This window comes from Bufo gargarizans, chromosome 6, assembly GCF_014858855.1.
Source record: "Bufo gargarizans isolate SCDJY-AF-19 chromosome 6, ASM1485885v1, whole genome shotgun sequence".
NCBI classification, from domain to species: Eukaryota; Metazoa; Chordata; class Amphibia; order Anura; family Bufonidae; genus Bufo; species Bufo gargarizans.
In genome coordinates, this window is record NC_058085.1 from 331,469,850 (window position 1) to 331,490,618 (window position 20,769).

The window sequence follows — 20,769 nt, forward strand, 5'->3', positions numbered from 1 at the left end:
GGCAGTTTGGGACCCGCACCTACACTGAGAATGGAGCAGGGAAGGTGGCGGAGGGCGCACTGTGCATGTGCATCCACCCTCCATTCATGTCTATGGGGCCGCCGAAAATAGAAGAGCTGGGTGGCTCGGCTATTTCTGTCGGCCCTATAGAAATTAATCGGAGCGGTGGCTGTGCAAGCACGGTGTGCTCCCATTCACTTGTATGGGAACGGCGCTTAGCGGTGGCCTGAACCCTGAAAACCCTGGGTCCTCCAGACACTGTTCTCCTTGCTCCATTCTCGCCGTAGGTGGGACCTACACCTATCAGACAATGGGGGCATAGCCTAGAGATATGCTCCCATTGTCTGTGATGGGAATAACACTTTAACTCTTTGCTGCTGAACTCCCCTCCACATTCCATGGATGGTTTGGAGGTTCACACATCAATAAACCCTATCATTAGGAACCTTCTAACAGAAATCAACTGCTGACCTTTAACGTCCTTATTTCATAAGATGAGCAACGTAAACTCTGCTTCACTTTTTTTAAATTCTTATGCAATGCTTATTGGGGTAGATCAGGGGTCAGCAACCTCCGGCACTCCAGCTGTTCTGAAACTACAACTCCCAGAATGCTTCATTCACTGCAAGAGTAACTGTGTAATGCTGGGAATTATAGTTTCACAGCAGCTGGAGTCCCGGAGATTGCTGATCCCTGGGGCAGAAAGAGGTATGAATGAAGGAGCCCAATAATAAAACGTAGTCAAATATTAAATTAGGTGTTTCAACAAGAGACAATGCAACAATATGTATTTATTTATAAAAGTCAGATTGTTTCCACTTTCTACTACAATTCTCCGATTTCCCTGGCATTTCCTAACTAACATGTAACACTATGGCTATGCAGATTACATGGAATGAAACAATCAGGAGCCTTGGTGGGGGGGTTACTTATTATTGAATAAGACATTGCACTTGCAGGATCTGTAGATACTCCTATTGTGATGGCATTGAGTCTGATGGTCTTAGTGGTCCATGCACTTTGAGGTGGGGAAGGCTCCTCTGGAGGATGGATGCTCGCAGGGAGAAGCATCTTAAACCCTCCCCTATCCTTGGCAGCAGTTCTTTTTACACAATAGGCTCTCGTTCTGCTGGGAGGGAGTCAGAAGAGATGCCTGTTACATAAAGCTCCTCACCTGAGCTGCTGCTTCCTATGGACAGGCTACTTCTCAGAGCCTCCTCGGTGTCTTCATCTGCAGGGGCAGAGGACAGGATGGGGTCAGGCTCTGAACAGCAGCATGCCTGATCCGGGGGGCTCCAGCAATGGAGCTGTGGGGGATTTTTGGCTGCTCCCTTCAGGTTGTGCTGATAGTGGCTGCTGCGCTGTCCAACGGGATGGTGCTGATCTGCTTCCTGGGCTGCGCGGACCTCCGGGGGCAGGTGCCCGGCTTGTTCACCCTCAACCTCACCCTGTGCAACCTGCTGCTCACTGCCATCAACATGCCCCTGACCCTGGTGGGCGCTGTGCGGGGCCACCAGCCCGGGGGTGAGGGGCTCTGCAGGGCTGTGGGCTTTTTGGAAACTTTCTTGACCAGTAACTCCATGCTGAGCATGGCTGCCCTGAGCATTGACCGCTGGGTGGCCGTGGTGTTCCCTCTCAGCTACCACTCAAAGATGAGGTACCAGGACGCTGCTGTCATCCTCCTCTACTCCTGGATCCACTCCTTGTCCTTCCCCATAGTGGCCCTCTGCCTCTCCTGGGTGGGCTTCCACCACACCTATGGCTCCTGCACCCTCCACAGCAAGAACCACGAAGAGGGGACTTCCTTCTTGGCTTTTATGGTCCTGTTTCACCTGCTCAGCTTCTTCCTGACCCTCCTGGTGCTGTGTGTCACCTACCTGCAGGTGCTGAAGGTTGCTCGATCTCACTGCAGAAGGATTGATGTGATCACAATGCAAACTCTGGTCCTGCTGGTAGATCTACACCCCAGGTATTACTCAGTGTCATCTGTTATAGTCTCTGCAGCCCAGGTATTACCCAGTATCATCTGTTATAGTCCCTGCACCCCAGGTACTACTCAGTGTCATCTGTTATAGTCCCTGCACCACAGGTATTACTCAGTGTCATCTGTTATAGTCCCTGCACCCCAGGTATTACCCACTATCATCTGTTATAGTCCCTGCACCCCAGGTATTACCCAGTGTCATCTGTTATAGTCCCTGCACCCCAGGTATTACTCAGTGTCATCTGTTATAGTCCCTGCACCCCAGGTATTACTCAGTGTCATCTGTTATAGTCTCTGAACCCCAGGTATTACTCAGTGTCATCTGTTATAGTCCCTGAACCCCAGGTATTACTCAGTGTCATCTGTTATAGTCCCTGCACCCCAGGTATTACTCAGTGTCATCTGTTATAGTCCCTGCACCCCAGGTATTACCCAGTATCATCTGTTATAGTCCCTGCACCCCAGGTATTACTCAGTGTCATCTGTTATAGTCCCTACACCCCAGGTATTACTCAGTCTCATCTGTTATAGTCCCTGCACCCCAGATATTACTTATTATATGCTGTTAAAGTCCCTACACCCCAGGAATTACTCAGTATCTGCTGTTATAATCCCTGCACCCCAGGTATTACTCAGTGTCATCTGTTATAGTCTCTGAACCCCAGATATTACTTATTATATGCTGTTAAAGTCCCTACACCCCAGGAATTACTCAGTATCTGCTGTTATAATCCCTACACCTCACTGTTATAATCTTCACACCCAAAGTACTACTCAGTATCAGCTGTTATATTCCCTACACCCCAGGTATTGCTCAGTATCAGCTGCTTTAGTCTCTACACCCCAGGTATTGCTCAGTATCAGCTGTTATAGTCCCTACACCCCAGGAATTACTTGGTATCTGCTGTTATACAGGTGAAACTCGAAAAATTATCGTGCAAAGTTCATTTATTTCAATTTGAAAGGTGAAACTAACATATAAGATAGACTCATTACATGCAAAGCGAGATATTTCAAGCCTTTAACTAGTTAAAAGAAGAAAAAGCTCGTCATTCACCATCAACTTCCTTTTTGCAGCTTTGTCGTAAGTAAAATCAGTTGGTAGATGCAGGGCACCGCACAGATACAGCAGGCAACAGCTGTTTCTCGCTGGATTGCGCTTTGTCAAGCCTCCCTTGACAAAGCGCAATCCAGCGCGAAACGGCTGTTGCCTGCTGTATCTGTGCGGTGCCCTGCATCTACCAATGATTTTACTTACAATAAGGCTACATGCACACGAACGCTGTTTGTTTCCGTGTCCGTTACGTTTTTTTTTGCGGATAGGATGCAGACCCATTCATTTCAATAGGTCCGCAAAAAATGCGGACAGCACACTGTGTGCTGTCCGCATCCGTACGTCTGTTCCGTAGCCCCAATATAACATGTCCTATTCTTGTCCATTTTAGTAATTTTACAATCGATCCTCAAAAAAAACAAAACGGATGGCATACGGATGTCATTAGTTTTTGTTTTTTTTGCGGATCCACAATTTGCGGACCGCAAAACACATACGGTCGTGTGCATGTAGCCTAAAGCTACAAAAAGGAAGTTGATGGTGAGTGCTGTGTTTTTTCTTCTTTTAACTACTTGAACCTATGTCTACTTGGCAGAGCACCACCGAACTGACGCAGGTTTATGGTGCAGGTGTGGATCCTGTTGGACATTAACCACATTAGGCAGTGCTGACTGCGTTTTTCTTCATATGGATATTTCAAGCCTTTATTTGTTATAATTTGGACGATTATGGCTTACAGCTTATGAAACCCCCAAATCACAATCTCAGGTACCCTTTGCTCAGGGGGTATGGGTTAATTAGCTGATATAGTTATAGTCCCCACATGTCAGGCATTACTTATTATATGTCGTTATACTCCCTACACCCCAGGGATTACACAGTATCTGCTGTTATAGTCCCTACACCCCACTGTTATATTCTTTACACCTGAGATACTACTCAGTATCTTTTTTTTATAGTCCCTACAACCCAGGTATTACTTATTATATGCTGTTATAGTCTCTCTACTCCCCAGGGATTACACAGTATCTGCTGTTATAGTCCCTACACACCACTGTTATATTCTTTACACCTGAGATACTACTCAGTATCTTTTTTTATAGTCCCTACAACCCAGGTATTACTTATTATATGCTGTTATAGTCTCTCTACTCCCCAGGTATTATTCAGTATCTGCTGTTATAAACCCCTTGAATTACCTAATATCTGCTGTTATAATCCATACACCCCAGATATTACTTATTATATGCGGTTATAGTTTCTACTCGCCAGGTATTACTCAGTACCTGCTGTTGTACTCCCTACAGCCCAGTAATTATTTAATATCTGCTGTTATAGTCCCTACATTCCAGATACTACATATTAATGTAATCTTTACATTCTAGGTACTACTCAGTATCTTCTACTAAAGTCCATATTCCCCAGGTATTACTTACTATCTGATAAAGTCCTTACACCCCGTGTATCATATATAACAGTATTTGCTGTACAGTCTGGTGTGGAGAATTCCTTAGCAGATGAAGGAGTTCCACCTGTTTGCTCCTTGTCCTGAATCACACACTCAGTTTTTGTGAAAGTTTTTTTCCCCATGGCAAAGCCAGGAGTGTATTAAAAGGAAATATAAAGGAAGGACTTCTTCTTGCTGGGTCAGGCTTAGGCTAGATTCCGAAGTCCGTAGTGCATTGCGGATTCACAATACACCCGGTCGGCACCCCCATGCCTATTCTTGTCCTCATGTTCTATTTTTTTCTAGAGCCGCGGACCAGAAGTTCGGGGGCGTGCTGCGGAAATGCGGATGCGGAGAACACATAGTGTGCTCTGCGCATCCATTCCGTTCCCGTAGAGAATAAATGGGTCCGCATCCATTCCGCAATTTGCGGAACAGACGCGGACCCATAATACGGACGTGTGAATGGAGCCTTAAGCAAACTCCATCAAAAACTGAATTAAAACCTGCATGAGTGATTCCAGTTATACTGCGACTAAGCATGGCTAGAAATGATTGAAGTACAGTAGGAAAGAATTAGCAGACCACATTGTTTGCTGGATACATTGGCCCTGCATGACATTAACAATACAAGTAGATGGCAATGTGTCTGGGATACATTATTTGAGATATAAGTGGCTGTTGGTTCAGATCATAAGGCAATAAGATAAAGATTGAAAGGTATAAATCCCATCACAATAACGTCATCTTGGGAAGGAAAGCAGATGTACCGGGTTTTTGATGATGTTCTGGGTTATGTAAGGGTTGCATGTTTGCTGCATGATATCATATAGTAGAAATACTGCTTGTCAATCACAGAGGCTCAGCATTAGGTACATTCTAAAGTTGTTGCATGTTCTACGTTTTATGTATTATTTTATTTATTATAAATTATATAATGCATGTTTATTAAATACTGAAAAATCTGTGCTGTGTGTGTGCAGAGTCACTAACAGGTAGTAAATACATTTGTGCCAGGTGTACTGTAGAACCACATACAGGAATAATTCAGGATGACACTGGGCCAATAGGAATGTATTCTCTATCTACAGTATTATCTATCTATCCATCTATCTCATATCTATCTATCTATTTCTCTATTATATATCTATTTCTATATTATCTATCTCATATCTATATCTATCTATCTATCTCATATCTATCTATCTATCATCTATCTCATATCTATCTAATATCTATATCTATCTATCTATCTATCTATCTCATATCTATCCATCTATCTCATATCCATCTATCTCATATCTATCTATCTATCTATCATCTATCTCATATCTATCTAATATCTATATCTATCTATCCATCTATCTCATATCTATCTATCTATTTCTCTATTATCTATCTATCTATCTCATATCTATCTATCTATCTCATATCTATCTATCTATCTATCTATCTATTTATCTCCTATCTATCTATCTATCTCTATCAAATCAAATCAGCTTTATTGGCAGGACTAAATACATTTTAGCATTGCCAAAACAAATGGTAAATAATTAGGTAGGGTTGGGGGTGGGGACACGTCCAGGGTGGTGGTATAGGAGTCCATGGTATATCAGGCTCCTCTCAGTCTATGGCAGGCAGTAATATATTGTGCTGCTATGGCCGCTGTGTTCTCCTCTTCCCCCAGCAGTATGGAGAGTCTCTCTTTCTCCTCCATGGAGGTGAAGTCTGGGCAGAGATCAGACAGTCTCCTGAAGTCAGTCTCCCTCCCTGCTGAGTATTTGGGGCACCGCAGCAGGAAATGAGCCTCATCCTCCACGGTCTCCTGGTCGCACTGCTGGCACAGTCTGCTCTCCCTGGGCATGTACCTCTGTCGATGACGCCCGGATTCAATGAGCAGGCTGTGAGCGCTCAGTCTGTACCGGCTCAGGATCTGTCTGTCTTTTGGATTGGGGAGTTTCTCCAGATATGGGGCAAGTTTGTACTCCCTCTGCAGGCTCTGGTATACTGTCAGCTTCTGGGATGTTCTTATGTCGTTTTTCCAGACGCTAATATACTCCTCTTTGTACTTGTGTATCGTCCTCTGGATTCCGCCCTTTGTCAGGCTATATTGGTTGGTGGATTGGGCAGGCTGGGTTTGGGTGACTTGTTGCGGGGTGCTTTGTTTTTCTGGGGCTTCTTGGTGTAGCAAGGCTTTGTGATGGTAGGAGCTGGGACTGCTGCTATGTAGATGGGCTCTGAATGATAGCGCCCTCTTCTGTACAGCAAAGTAGAGTGGGAATCTGCCCAGTTCTGCTCGACAGGCGCTGTTTGAGGTGCCCCTGTGGACCTGGAGAAAGTGTTTGCAGAGTTCTAGGTGGAATAGTTCTGTTGGCCCAGAGTCCCACTTTGCCCGGTCTGGGTATGTGTCTGGGCCCCAGACTTCGCTGCCATACAGGAGGATTGGGGCGATGATGGTGTCAAGGATTTTAAGCCAGACGGTCACTGGTGCTTTAAGGTGATACAGACGCCTTCTGATGGCATAGAAGGTTTTGCTCGCCTTGTCTTTCAGTATTTCCATGGCTTTCTTAAAATTCCCTGATTGGCTGATTTCTAGGCCCAGGTAGGTGTAGCTGTCTGTTTCTGAAATTGGACAGTTGTTTAGCAGGAAGGGAGGACGCCCGGCTGCTTTTCGATTTCTTTTCTGGAACACCATGATGTTGGTTTTCTTTGGATTGATGGGCAGTGCCCATGTGTTACTGAACTTCTCCAGGATTTTCAGGTTATCTTGGAGACCTTTCTCAGTTGGCGATAGTAGCAGAAGATCATCTGCATAAAGGAGAAATTTCACCTCAGTGTCATGGAGGGTGAGACCAGGTGCTGTGGAGGACTCCAGAGCCGCCGCCAGCTCATTGATGTAGATATTAAACAGGGTTGGACTGAGGCTGCAGCCCTGTCTGACTCCTTGGTTCTGCTGGAAATAAGCCGTTCTCCTCCCATTTACCTTCACGCTGCATCTGTTCTCAGTGTAGGAGCTTCTGATGACATCATATGTTTTTCCTCCTATTCCGCTTTCAAGAAGTTTCAGGAATAGGCCCGGATGCCACACTGAGTCAAAGGCCTTCTTAAAGTCCACAAAGCAGGCATAGATCTTTCCCTGCTTTGTATTGTGGACATGGCTCTTGATGAGGCTCTGCAGGGTGTAGATGTGGTCCGTGGTGCGGTGGTTTGGTATGAAGCCTGCTTGGCTTCTGCTGAGGATGTTGTGCTGGGTGAGGAAGCTGAGGATCCTCTTATTCAGGATACTGCTGAGGAGTTTTCCCAGGTTGCTGCTGACACATATCCCTCTATAGTTGGCTGGGTCATACCTGTCTCCGCCCTTGTGTATGGGGGTGATGATGCCCTGGTTCCAGCTCTGGGGGAAGTAGCCGGCACTGAGCACAACATTGTAGAGTTTTACTAATGCGACCTGGATACCTGGCGGGCTGTATTTGATCATTTCTGGAAGAATCCCATCTGGGCCGCTGGCTTTTTTACTCTTTATCATTGAGATCCTCTCTGTTATCTCCTGCAGCGTGATCGGTGTGTCTAGAGGGTTTTGGAAATCTTTGATTTTTTCCTCCATATTCTTTAGCTTTTTCATGATTTCTTTTTGTTCTGGGCTTTGATCCTCCCTCGAAATGGCTTTGTACAGGTCCTTGAAGTACTGGAGCCAGATGTTGCCGTTTTGGATGTGGAGGTTGGTGTTCTTGCCGGTTTTGTCCATCTGCTTCCATAGTTCCCAGAAGCAGTTGTCCTGGAGAGCGTCTTGGAGTTGGAGGAGCTTGGTTGAGATGTTGCCTTGCTTTTTCTTTCTGAGGGTATTTTTGTATTGCCTTTGTATGTTGTTGTAGGCTTCCCTCAGGCTGGGGTTGTTCGGATCTTGGTGTTTCCTATTTGAAGCCATTCTTAGCGCCTTCCTTATATCTTTACACTCCCGGTCAAACCAGCTGTTGGGTTGTTGCTTTTTTGGCCTTCTGTTGCATCTTTTGAGGTCAGACATTTCCGCCATGGTGCAAAGTATATTATTAAAGTCCCTTACCGCGAGATTTACTCCTTCTGGATTCAGCTCATACACTTTCCTATGGAAGTTATGGAGCATCTCCTGGATCTCTGTGCTGTTTATGGTCTCCATATACTTTGGGGCTGACATCTTGGACCATTTAAAAGATGGAGGTAGGCTGAAGAGGCCGGTCTGCTGAGATGTTTGTGCTGGTAGTTTACTTGTGGATTTTATGTATAGGAGCAGTTGGTTGTGGTCTGACAGGTGTGTCTGTGGGGTGACTATGAAGCTACTAACATTTTTGGGGTCCATATCTGTGATGGCATAGTCTACCACACTGTTGCCTACATAGGAGTTTAGGGTATATCTACCAAGAGAGTCTCCCTTGGTGCGGCCATTGAGAATATGAAGTCCGAGGCTTCGACATAAGTTCAGCAATGTTCTGCCACTTTTGTTTACTGTGCTGTCATAGCTGTTCCTCTCAGTGTGTACTGAGCTGTCACAGTCAGTGTCTGCTCCGAATATATAGACATTTCCGTCAGTTGTCAGGTAGTCTCTCTCCCTCCCTGTTCTTGCATTGAGGTCTCCAAAGATCAGAACATTGCCCAGGGCCTGGAAATGGGCGGCTTCCCTCTGTAGGATCTCAAAGCTGTCGGGATTGAAGTATGGAGACTCTGGTGGAGCTATGTATGCTGCACAGGGGTAGATGTCAGCCGGAGAGGTGAGGATGGAGCGGGCTATCCTTACCCAGATGTGGCTGTCTCCTCTCTTTACTGGTCTGATCTGCTCATGGAGCTCCTCTTTATACCAGATTAATATTCCTCCTGAGCTCCGGCCCAGCTTGACATTTTTGTTTTTTAGAGCAGGGACAGAGATCTCCCTGTATCCGGTGGGCACCATGGAATTAGTCTCTGTTTTAGTCCACGTTTCTAGGAGGATCTGTATGTCAATGTTTTTTAGTTTTTGGGTAAAGTCTGGATCGTGTGTCTTACATCCGAAGGCTGAAGCGTTCAGGCCCTGAATGTTCCAGCTGCTGACAATAAGAGATGTCATTTTTTTGTCTGTATACCTTGTAATGAGCTGCCCTGTGTAGGACAAGCTGGATTATAGACTGGTGGCCATATTCTAGCAGTTTGGTCCAGTCAGTGTTCTGTACAGAGTGCTGAGCAGGGTCTTTATCTCCTCAATGTCTTTGCTCTGCATTACTTTATGTGAGGCAGGTGGATTCCTCCATGGTTTGTGCCTCTGATGGCCATATTTTGGGTAAAGGTCACCATTTCCAGTTTGTTGAGGAGGGTATGAGGTTTCAGGTCTATTTGTTGTTGGTGACTTTTCCATAGGCTCTATTTATCTCCTATCTATCTATCTATCTATCATCTTTTTATCCCAGTTTATCCCAGTAGGTCAGAGTTACAGGAGGCTGCATTCAATGTCCCTATGGATTGTTTAGGTATATACTCATGAGCATTTGCCTTTGCATTTAAATGCATCGAGTTACCCAGAGGGTTGTCCCTTTGCCCCTTCCCTTACCCCATACCCACTCCATCTCACACAGAAAGGAATGGTATTTTTGAATGCAGAAAGTAGTGTGATTTTGCTTTTTCTACATTAATCAGAACTGCATTATTTAATATAAACAGCTGAGACTTTCTTCCAACTATATACCAAATGTTGGTCTCTGTCATCATGCACCTGATGGACTCTCACTTTATCTTGTGGACCTATCTTGGTATAACATTCTGATGTTTCTAACCCCCGGTCTCGAGTCTCCAACTTTTCTAACTTTTTGTGCAATTATATTTACATTGAAGTTGACAAAAATAGGAAGCAACATCTCCATTGGGTGGTAGACCCACAGGACATGCTTAAAGTGGCTTCTAGATCAAATTTTATCTTGATCCCTGATTGGAGACCTTATCATTGTACAAACAATCTGTAAAACTCTGTGGGGGTCATTTATTAAGACTGGCTGTTTAGACGCCGGTCTTAATAAAGCTCCTGCTCTAGCGGTGGATCGCTGAAGTTATGTAGAGGTGCCAGCCTATACATAACTTTGGCACATCCAGTGCCAGTCTAAATTTAAGACATCTTCCTTGCTGTCTTACATTTAGACCATTTTCTACACCTTAAACAGGAGTACAAATTGATGAATGAGATGGCCAGCCCCTTCCCTGCCCACACCATGCCCACTTTTTTAGACCTGGCGTGAGTAGGAAAAGTCACAGATTGTGGCGCAACTAACCGTTCTGCCGCAATCTGTGCCTGAAATACGCCCAATATGGACGTATTTGAGGTTAATAAATGACCCGCTGTATCTCTTTAGTAAAAGTGCTACAGACCATGGTTGTGGAACCACTGGACTTTGGGCTGTTCCTGAGGGTTTTGTCCTGGCAATACCCTGGTTTTCACACTTTAACCCCTGTACAGGGATCCGGTTTTTGCCGCAGGGGAACCACCAGGCTGCTATCTCTTGGAACAGTCCCAGTGTTGTTGGCAGCTGACTCATTGGGGTTAGAGCCACTTATGCCAAACACCAAGGGATCAGGCAATACACATAATCAAAACCAGGCAATGGTCAGGCAGACAGAGTACATGCAAATGTGAGAAACAGTCCGATGACCAGAGCAGGTGGCACAGAGTCAGGATCCAGGGAAGAGGCAGATGAGCAGACCAAGGAAACAGGCACAGACTAGGTCAGACAGCAAACAGATAGACTAAGGAGTCAGGCAGAACACGGTCCACATACAGACAAATGGACTATAGCTCCTTCACAGGATTCAGCAGACTAGAAAAACCAGCCAGAACCTGGTGCTCAAGCAAGGGATTGGACCCACTGCACAGAATATATAGCAGGGCATAGTCAAGCAGGTGCACACAGAAACCAAACAAAAACATTAACCCTTGCAGTGCTGCAGAGAATATCAGAATACAAAGGGGGGAATAAACCTTATTGCTGCAGAAGGAGGGGAGCAGCAGGCACAGACCGCCAATGTAACAAAACTCTATCTTTCTATAATTTATGTTTGCTTTTTCCTCTTCTTCTATATATAGAATTCTCACAGATGTGTTTTTTCTTCTAGTGTCAGACAGAGATGCCTGGAGGAACAGAAAAGGAGAAGGCAGCGAGCAACCACAAAAATCATCACATTTATTGGGACATTTCTGCTTTGTTTCACTCCATATGTAATCACTAGGTAGGTGTGAGAAGCAGCATAACTAATCCAAGAGCTTCTGTATTTTACTGTTTTTGTTATATATACAGTATATACAGTACAGACCAAAAGTTTGGACACACCTTCTCATTCAAAGAGTTTTCTTTATTTTCATGACTATGAAAATTCTAGATTCACACTGAAGGCATCAAAACTATGAATTAACACATAACAAAAAAGTGTGAAACAACTGAAAATATGTAATATTCTAGGTTCTTCAAAGTAGCCACCTTTTGCTTTGATTACTGCTTTGCACACTCTTGGCATTTTCTTGATGAGCTTCAAGAGGTAGTCACCTGAAATGGTCTTCCAACAGTCTTGAAGGAGTTCCCAGAGATGCTTAGCACTTGTTGGCCCTTTTGCCTTCACTCTGCGGTCCAGCTCACCCCAAACCATCTCGATTGGGTTCAGGTCCGGTGACTGTGGAGGCCAGGTCATCTGGCGCAGCACCCCATCACTCTCCTTCATGGTCAAATAGCCCTACACAGCCTGGAGGTGTGTTTGGGGTCATTGTCCTGTTGAAAAATAAATGATGGTCCAACTAAACGCAAACCGGATGGAATAGCATGCCGCTGCAAGATGCTGTGGTAGCCATGCTGGTTCAGTATGCCTTCAATTTTGAATAAATCCCCAACAGTGTCACCAGCAAAGCACCCCCAAACCATCACACCTCCTCCTCCATGCTTCACGATGGGAACCAGGCATGTAGAGTCCATCCGTTCATCTTTTCTGCGTCGCACAAAGACACGGTGGTTGGAACCAAAGATCTCAAATTTGGACTCATCAGACCAAAGCACAGATTTCCACTGGTCTAATGTCCATTCCTTGTGTTCTTTAGCCCAAACAAGTCTCTTCTGCTTGTTGCCTGTCCTTAGAAGTGGTTTCCTAGTAGATATTCTACCATGAAGGCCTGATTCACACAGTCTCCTCTTAACAGTTGTTCTAGAGATGTGTCTGCTGCTAGAACTCTGTGTGGCATTGACCGGGTCTCTAATCTGAGCTTCTGTTAACCTGCGATTTCTGAGGCTGGTGACTCGGATGAACTTATCCTCTGCAGCAGAGGTGACTCTTGGTCTTCCTTTCCTGGGGCGGTCCGCATGTGAGCCAGTTTCTTTGTAGCGCTTGATGGTTTTTGTGACTGCACTTGGGGACACTTTCAAAGTTTTCCCAATTTTTCGGACTGAATGACCTTCATTTCTTAAAGTAATGATGGCCACTCGTTTTTCTTTACTTAGCTGCTTTTTTCTTGCCATAATACAAATTCTAACAGTCTATTCAGTAGGACTATCAGCTGTGTATCCACCTGACTTCTCCACAACGCAACTGATGGTCCCAACTCCATTTATACGGCAAGAAATCCCACTTATTAAACCTGACAGGGCACACCTGTGAAGTGTAAACCATTTCTGGTGACTACCTCTTGAAGCTCATCATGAGAATGCCAAGAGTGTGCAAAGCAGTAATCAAAGCAAAAGGTGGCTACTTTTAAGAACCTAGAATATGACCTATTTTCAGTTGTTTCACACTTTTTTGTTACAGTATGTATATAATTCCACATGTGTTAATTCATAGTTTTGATGCCTTCAGTGTGAATCTACAATTTTCATAGTCATGAAAATAAAGAAAACTCTTTGAATGAGAAGGTGTGTCCAAACTTTTGGTCTGTACTGTATATATATATATATATATATATATATGGAAAAAATTTACCAGCAGCACCACCAGGCCAAAAAACAAATATGAAGGGTGCACTGTCCGAGTATGGTAACTGGTGCTTACCCACTAATAAGAAACAAAGAAATCGGACTGCACTCCAGTTGAATCTTCAGTGAAAAAAGGTTTATTCACCCATAGGTGGCACAAGCCACAGTTGAAAGAAAAAGTATGCAAACCCTTTGGAATGATATGGATTTCTGCACAAATTGGTCATAAAATGTGATCTGATCTTCATCTAAGTGACAACAATAGACATTCACAGTCTGCTTAAAGGGGTTGTCCGGGATTGGAGGCATTACTCTAATAGTACAAGTGTGGCATACACATTACATACAAGCAGGTAGTACCTTTGGCACAGATTTCTGCAGCCCCATTTTAATCTTTGAAATTCATGGCCGGAAGTTACTGTTTTCTTCTCCTCAGTGACGTACCGGGTCCCTTGCAGGCAAGCAAAGCTTCCTCTTCTGCTGATCAAGGATCCCGGTGACGTCACTGGCAGCAAATGAATCGAGGTAAATATTGATGAGGGGGCGGAGTTACATCAGCTGGCCGACACCCCGCTAAGCCCCGCCCCTTAACCTGCCCCGCCCCTCCAGTCCAGTGAGCTTCAGAATGAATTGAGGTGAATATTGATGAGGGGGCGGAGTTACAGCGGAGCAGAGAGACAGCTGTAACTACCTGATGCTGCGCTGCCCCAGGACCCACAGGGCAGTGCAGCCGGAAGTCAGGTAAAGATAAACAGATATATAAACAATGAGTGGGGGACCGTTAGAGCCACATAGAAGTGGCAAAAATAGCTGAAAATGTATGGAGGCCTTTACTCAGATGTACATTTTGAGTAAACGTGTTTTTTTTTTAAAACATTTGGTCCCGGACAACCCCTTTAAACTAATAACACACAAATAATTAAATGTTACCATGTTTTTATTGAACACACCATGTAAACATTCACAGTGCAGGTGGAAAAAGTATGTGAACCCCTAGACTAATGACATCTCCAAGAGCTAATTGGAGTGAGGTGTCAGCCAACTAGAGTCCAATCAATGAGATGAGATTGGAGGTGTTGGTTACAGCTGCCCCGCCCTATAAAAAACACACACCAGTTCTGGATTTGCTTTTCACAAGAAGCATTGCCTGACGTGAATGATGCCTCGCACAAAGGAGCTCTCAGAAGACCTACGATTAAGAATTGTTGACTTGCATCAAGCTGGAAAGGGTTATAAAAGTATCTCCAAAAGCCTTGCTGTTCATCAGTCCACGGTAAGACAAATTGTCTATAAATGGAGAAAGTTCCGCACTGCTGCTACTCTCCCTAGGAGTGGCCGTCCTGTAAAGATGACTGCAAGAGCACAGCGCAGACTGCTCAATGAGGTGAAGAAAAATCCTAGAGTGTCAGCTAAAGACTTACAAAAGTCTCTGGCATATGCTAACATCCCTGTTAGCGAATCTACGATACGTAAAACACTAAACAAGAATGGATTTCATGTGAGGATACCACAGAGGAAGCCACTGCTGTCAAACAAAAAATTGCTGCAGTATTGGCAAAATATTCTGTGGACGGATGAAACCAAAGTTAAGTTGTTTGGAAGAAATGCACAACACTATGTGTGGAGAAAAAAAGGCACAGCACACCAACATCAAAACCTCATCCCAACTGTGAAGTATGGTGGTGGGGGCATCATGGTTTGGGGCTGCTTTGCTGTGTCAGGGCCTGGACGGATTGCTATCATCGAAGGAAAAACGAATTCCCAAGTTTATCAAGACATTTTGTAGGAGAACTTAAGGCCATCTGTCCACTAGCTGAAGCTCAACAGAAGATGGGTGTTGCAACAGGACAACGACCCAAAGCATAGAAGTAAATCAACAACAGAATGGCTTAAACAGAAGAAAATACGCCTTCTGGAGTGGCCCAGTCAGAGTCCTGACCTCAACCTCAACAAAGATGCTGTGGCATGACCTCAAGAAAGCGATTCACACCAGACATCCCAAGAATATTGCTGAACTGAAACAGTTCTGTAAAGAGGAATGGTCAAGAATTACTCCTGACCGTTGTGCACGTCTGATCTGCAACTGCAGGAAACGTTTGGTTGAAGATATTGCTGCCAAATAAGATTCAACCAGTTATTAAATCCAAGGGTTCACATACTTTTTCCACCTGCACTGTGAATGTTTACATGGTGTGTTCAATAAAAACATGGTAACATTTAATTCTTTGTGTGTTCTTAGTTAAGCAGACTGTGATTGTCTATTGTTGTGACTTAGATGAAGATCTAATTTTATGACCAATTTGTGCAGAAATCCATATCATTCCAAAGGGTTCACATACTTTTTCTTGCAACTGTATATATATATATATATATATATATATATATTTATTTATTTGCAGAACCAGACAGCTATCTAAACAGATGATAGGGAGAAAAAGATTAGTCTGTTGATTTCAACATGCCTGATCTTTTGGTTCTCAAGTTATATAAGCTGCTGCCACATTTTTACAATGAAGTCAGTCCGTTGTTCCAATCCCAGCAGTTCCCATTTCTGAAATTCCAGTCGTAATAACCTACTGTGCCCATGTTTTTTTGTTCGTATTTTAGGTTGGTTGACATCTCTTCATCCGCCACCATCAGTTCCCAGTGGGGCATCATCAGTCGGTGTTTGGCCTACAGCAAAGCATTGTCAGATCCATTTGTATACTGTCTGACACGCAATCAGTATAAAAGCTGTTGCCGGGACATGCTCAACAAACTCCTCAAACGTAGTTCTGGCAACACTGTCCAAAGGGCCAATTCTTACGTAGGACACATGGTGCCAACAACCTCTGATTAATGGCACTAGAAGAACTATGAAAAACCAAAATGTCCATGGACCAATGTCTATCTACAAAGACGAGATCTGTAAGAGATGTATTGCCTTAACTTATTATCAGGGTTTTTGGATCGCCCTTAAAGCCTCGGGATGGCTCTTTGAACTATTCAAGAGGGGTCTGAATCATATTTCCTGAGAACTGTACCCTTCCAACTCGAAATTCATTTCCAGGACAAGAAAGATAAACCTATCAAATGGAATCACTGAACACAATGTAAGCGAGCCACATCTGTCAGCCGGAGGTCAGTGGACCATGAGGAGATCAGAACTATTGCTCAGTAGATGTTGATCTGATGATCTTTTTGACAATCATGTATATAGATAGATGTCACATATTTGGAACGTGTCATTATAAATTTTACTATTCGAACCTCAACTCTTCAGAGAAAGATATATTGTTTCACTTTTATTTTTAAGAAAAAAATAAAATGTATCCGACCAGTGTTCTAACATAAATCAGCCTTGTATGACTATGCATGTCACCTACAAACAACAAAGGCAGCCTCATAAAGGCACACCTGATGACTTAGGCCCCTTGCAGATGAGCGTGTCACGCCGCGAGTCCGCACCGCAGCTCCCGGCCTGACCTCCCAGCTCTGATGAAGTCACATAGCATTACCGTATATTGATTTAGGATGCTATGTAACCCTTACAGTTCAGGTATGTATTAGATGACACTGACATAATGCTGCCAGTGTTATCCAATACATTCCAGAACTGTAAGGCTGGTTTCACACGGGCGTTGCGGGAAAAGATGCGGGTGCGTTGCAGAACATGCACGATTTTTTCGCGCGAGTGCAAAACATTGTAATGCGTTTCGCGCGCGTGAGAAAAATCTGCATGTTTGGTACCCAAACTTCTTCACAGAAGTTCGGGCTTGGGATCGGTGTTCTGTGGATTGTATTATTTTCCCTTATAACATGGTTATAAGGGAAAATAATAGCATTCTGAATACAGAATGCATAGTACAATAGGGCTGGAGGGGTTAAAAAAAATAAAATAAAATTTAACTCACCTTAATCCACTTGTTTGCGCAGCCGGCATCTCTTCTGACTTCAATTTTCAGTATTAAACTAGCTTCGCATCCTTCTGTCTGCCCTGTGTCCTGGGAAAATCTCGCGCCATTCGGTATTCTGCGCAGGCGCGCTAAGGGGTGGACGCTCACAGGCTGCCAGCTTCCTCACCGTGCCTGCGCAAAATACCGAACGGCGCAAGATTTCCCTAGGGCACAGGGCAGGCAGAAGGATGCGAACCATGCCTGGCCCTGTCAATCAACACTTGGAAGGCGTGACTTGAGGTGGGAGACGGGAGCCTCTATATGCAGGAGCAACGCCCCCCCTGCTCCTAGAGGCTCATTTACATATTATACAAGTAAGAATTCTAACGGGGGCACGGATAATCATTAGAGTAGCAGAGTTAGGTGCAGCTGACATTAGCGCATTGCTAAGGTCAGCCAGTTTAATACTGAAAATTCTAGTGACAGAAACTCTTTAAATGCTTCACTTAGGCTTCATGCACCCGGCTGCCCACCAAAGTGCCAGAGGATCCTCTGGTGGGTCCAAGCTCTGACAAGAATGGACCCTAATAAAACAGGGACCTTAAGGTCCTATACAATTGGAGGGTTGGCCCTCAGAATCATTTCCTCTGGTGGGTCCAAGGGACTTCAGTCCGACACTGTCCGGCTATGTCCGTGTTTCAGTCCGTAAACAACGGATCAACAAAGTACAGCTATCTTCCGTGTGCAATCCGTACGTTTCTCAGTCCTGTCACTAGAAATGACTATTTTCATCCACAATACGGACCAGAATAGGACGTGTTCTACAATTCGTGGTTATGTGCATGAGGCCTTATTCAGAAATGTAGAATGTCACAAATGACATGGGGGAACTTGAAAGTAGCCTGTGAATTTTCAGACGTTACTGGGGAGGTTTATCGAGGCTTTTAGGGCTGTTTCACACGAGCGGATGCAGTGCGTGACATCCGCCGCGTGAATGACAGCCGAGACCTACTGCGGACAGAAGAAGCACGGAGTATTAACATGATTGATAATGCTCCGTGCCTCTCTCTGACCTTGTTACTAGTGATGAGCGGGAGGTGCCATATTCGATTTCGCAATATTCCGCGAATATTCGATTGAATATTCGTCTTATATTCGTCGAAATCGAATATTCGTCATTATTCTATTTATCGCGAATAATATATTATTCGCGTATTGCGATTTTTCTTTTGACAGTATAAGGCTACGTTCCTATGACTATGGCTAGGCTAATATGTGTATTTTACGACTATTCTATATATAGCTATAACTTCGTCTTTTAGAATATTACGAATATTCGTAAATTACACATATAGATTGTAATTTAGCTAACATAGTGCTATAATCTTTCTTTTTTTAGTCTAATGTTTTGTGCCTCTTCTGAACTTCAGTTTTGAAAAATATGTACACTATTAAAAAAATTACTATAGCAGTATATTAGCTAAATTACAGTCTATATGTGTATTTTGCGAATATTCTAAAAGTCGAAGTTAGAGCAATATTACAAATATTCGTAAAATGCACATATAGACTGTAATTTAGCTAATATAGTGCTATAATCTTTTTTTTCTGTCTACATTTTTTTGCCTCTTCTGAACTTCAGTTTTGCAAAATATGTACACTATTAAAAAAAATTACTATAGCACTATATTACCTAAATTGCAGTCTATATGTGTATTTTACGAATATTCGCTATATTGCTATAACTTAGTTTTTTTGAATATTCTGTACTGTTATTCCACTTTGGCATACTGCTCCCCGACAAGCGTCCCTGTAACCATGGGAACGCCTGTGGGTTAGAATATACTGTACCATCGGATCTGAGTTTTCACGATCTCAGGGAAAGCTCAGATCCAATGGTATTTTCTAACCCACAGGCGTTCCCATGGTGACGGGGACGCTTGTCGGGGAGGAGTATGCGAACAACTGTACAGATAGGAAAAAAATAATATCTAAATTCGAAATAACGAATATATTTACTATATTGCTATGTATTCGTTTTTTTTTTATATTGGTCATTTTATTTTCCATATAAAAACATGATTCCCCCCTGCTTAAGTTGCTTGTGGGCCAATGGCTTATTGACCCACAAGAAAGAAGCAGGGAGGAATCATGTTTTCAGATGTTAAAAAATTAAGAATATTCGATATAACGAATATATAGCACTATATTCTTAATATTCGCTAATTTACGAAGTTACGATATTCGCGATTAATATTCGCTATTCGAATATTCGAGCTCAACACTACTTGTTACTACAAAATCCCAGTGAGATAAAGTTGTCACCGTGATTTTGTAGTAAAAAGATCACAGAGAGGCAAAGAGCATTATCAGTCATGTTATTGGTCCGGGTCTCTGCTGTCCGCAGCGGATCTTGGCTGTCTTTCATGCAGCGGCTCGTGTGAAACAGCCATTACTCCACAAAAGTGGCATTAAAAAGTTGCAAACTGTGGCACATGGCATATTTGTGCCATCATTTGCAACTTGTTGTGTGTCTCACCATTTTTCAAGTGCTAAGAAAAGAGCGGGGCTTGGTGGAAGGGCTGAGCCTCCACACTCCCTGGATTTACTAAAGCCAGAAACTGACATAAATTATGGATCAAGACTACGATAGCCGCTAACTGGCGTCGATTCGAGTTTCTTTTGCAAGGAGAGCCAGGATGCACCTTATTTATTAAGATGCATGTACCTCCTTATAAATTCGGTGCATGTCACTCCAGTGCACTGAAGATCGAGGGGGTGATAAACCAAATGAACTGCACCAGAAAAGTGGAGTCGTTTTGCCTGTTTTGTCAGTGGAGTAGGCATTTTCAACAAATTCATGACTTTGTCGCTCAGTATTTTGGTGTGGTTTCCATAATGCTGGCAAGGGGCAGCCAGATGATGTTTTGTGGGTGGGATGCATTTTTAGGAAGATTTATCATTGCAACATTTGGACACATTTTTTTTTTACAAATAATATTAACAAGCAACTTTTTGCTCTAATTTTTTGGAGTGTTCTTCATGGATTCCAGCCAGTAAAGCAGCACAGGGGACTGGAGGAAGGGGAGGGGGTTGTTACATGGCTGGCAATGTGAAGGCTGTAATAATTATGTCTCCTCTAGTTTACAGGAGACATAATTATTGTCTCCAGTAGGTGGCAGCATCACACAATGATTCTGCCTTCTGCTGGTATGAAACACTGGAGGAGCTGGGGGTCAGCAACATGATTCATCAGGGAGTGAAGGAGGAAGAAGAGAAAGGAGGGGAAGTGTTTATGCAATGAGCAGGACACTGGTACAATGGGCAATGATGCAGTGGGTCAGGATATGTGTATAAATGTTTATGAGTTGTTCGTGACGCCAATTGCAGCTTGCGCAGGTACTGTAGCAGGGCCCTTTAAGATGTTATAGCTCACATACCAGGTGAGAAATGCCAGAGGGGGATAATGTCTC

The 20,769-nt window shown here is 43.8% G+C and overlaps 1 protein-coding gene across 1 annotated transcript; it reads left to right on the top strand.

Annotated features, from left to right (window-relative positions):
• Positions 1-1,301: 1,301 nt before the first annotated feature.
• Positions 1,302-16,260, top strand: GPR26 (G protein-coupled receptor 26). Its single transcript, XM_044299696.1, has 3 exons — positions 1,302-1,969; positions 11,587-11,700; positions 16,029-16,260. Exons 1-3 carry the CDS (start codon positions 1,302-1,304, stop codon positions 16,258-16,260), a joined length of 1,014 nt encoding a protein of 337 aa, XP_044155631.1.
• Positions 16,261-20,769: the final 4,509 nt, after the last annotated feature.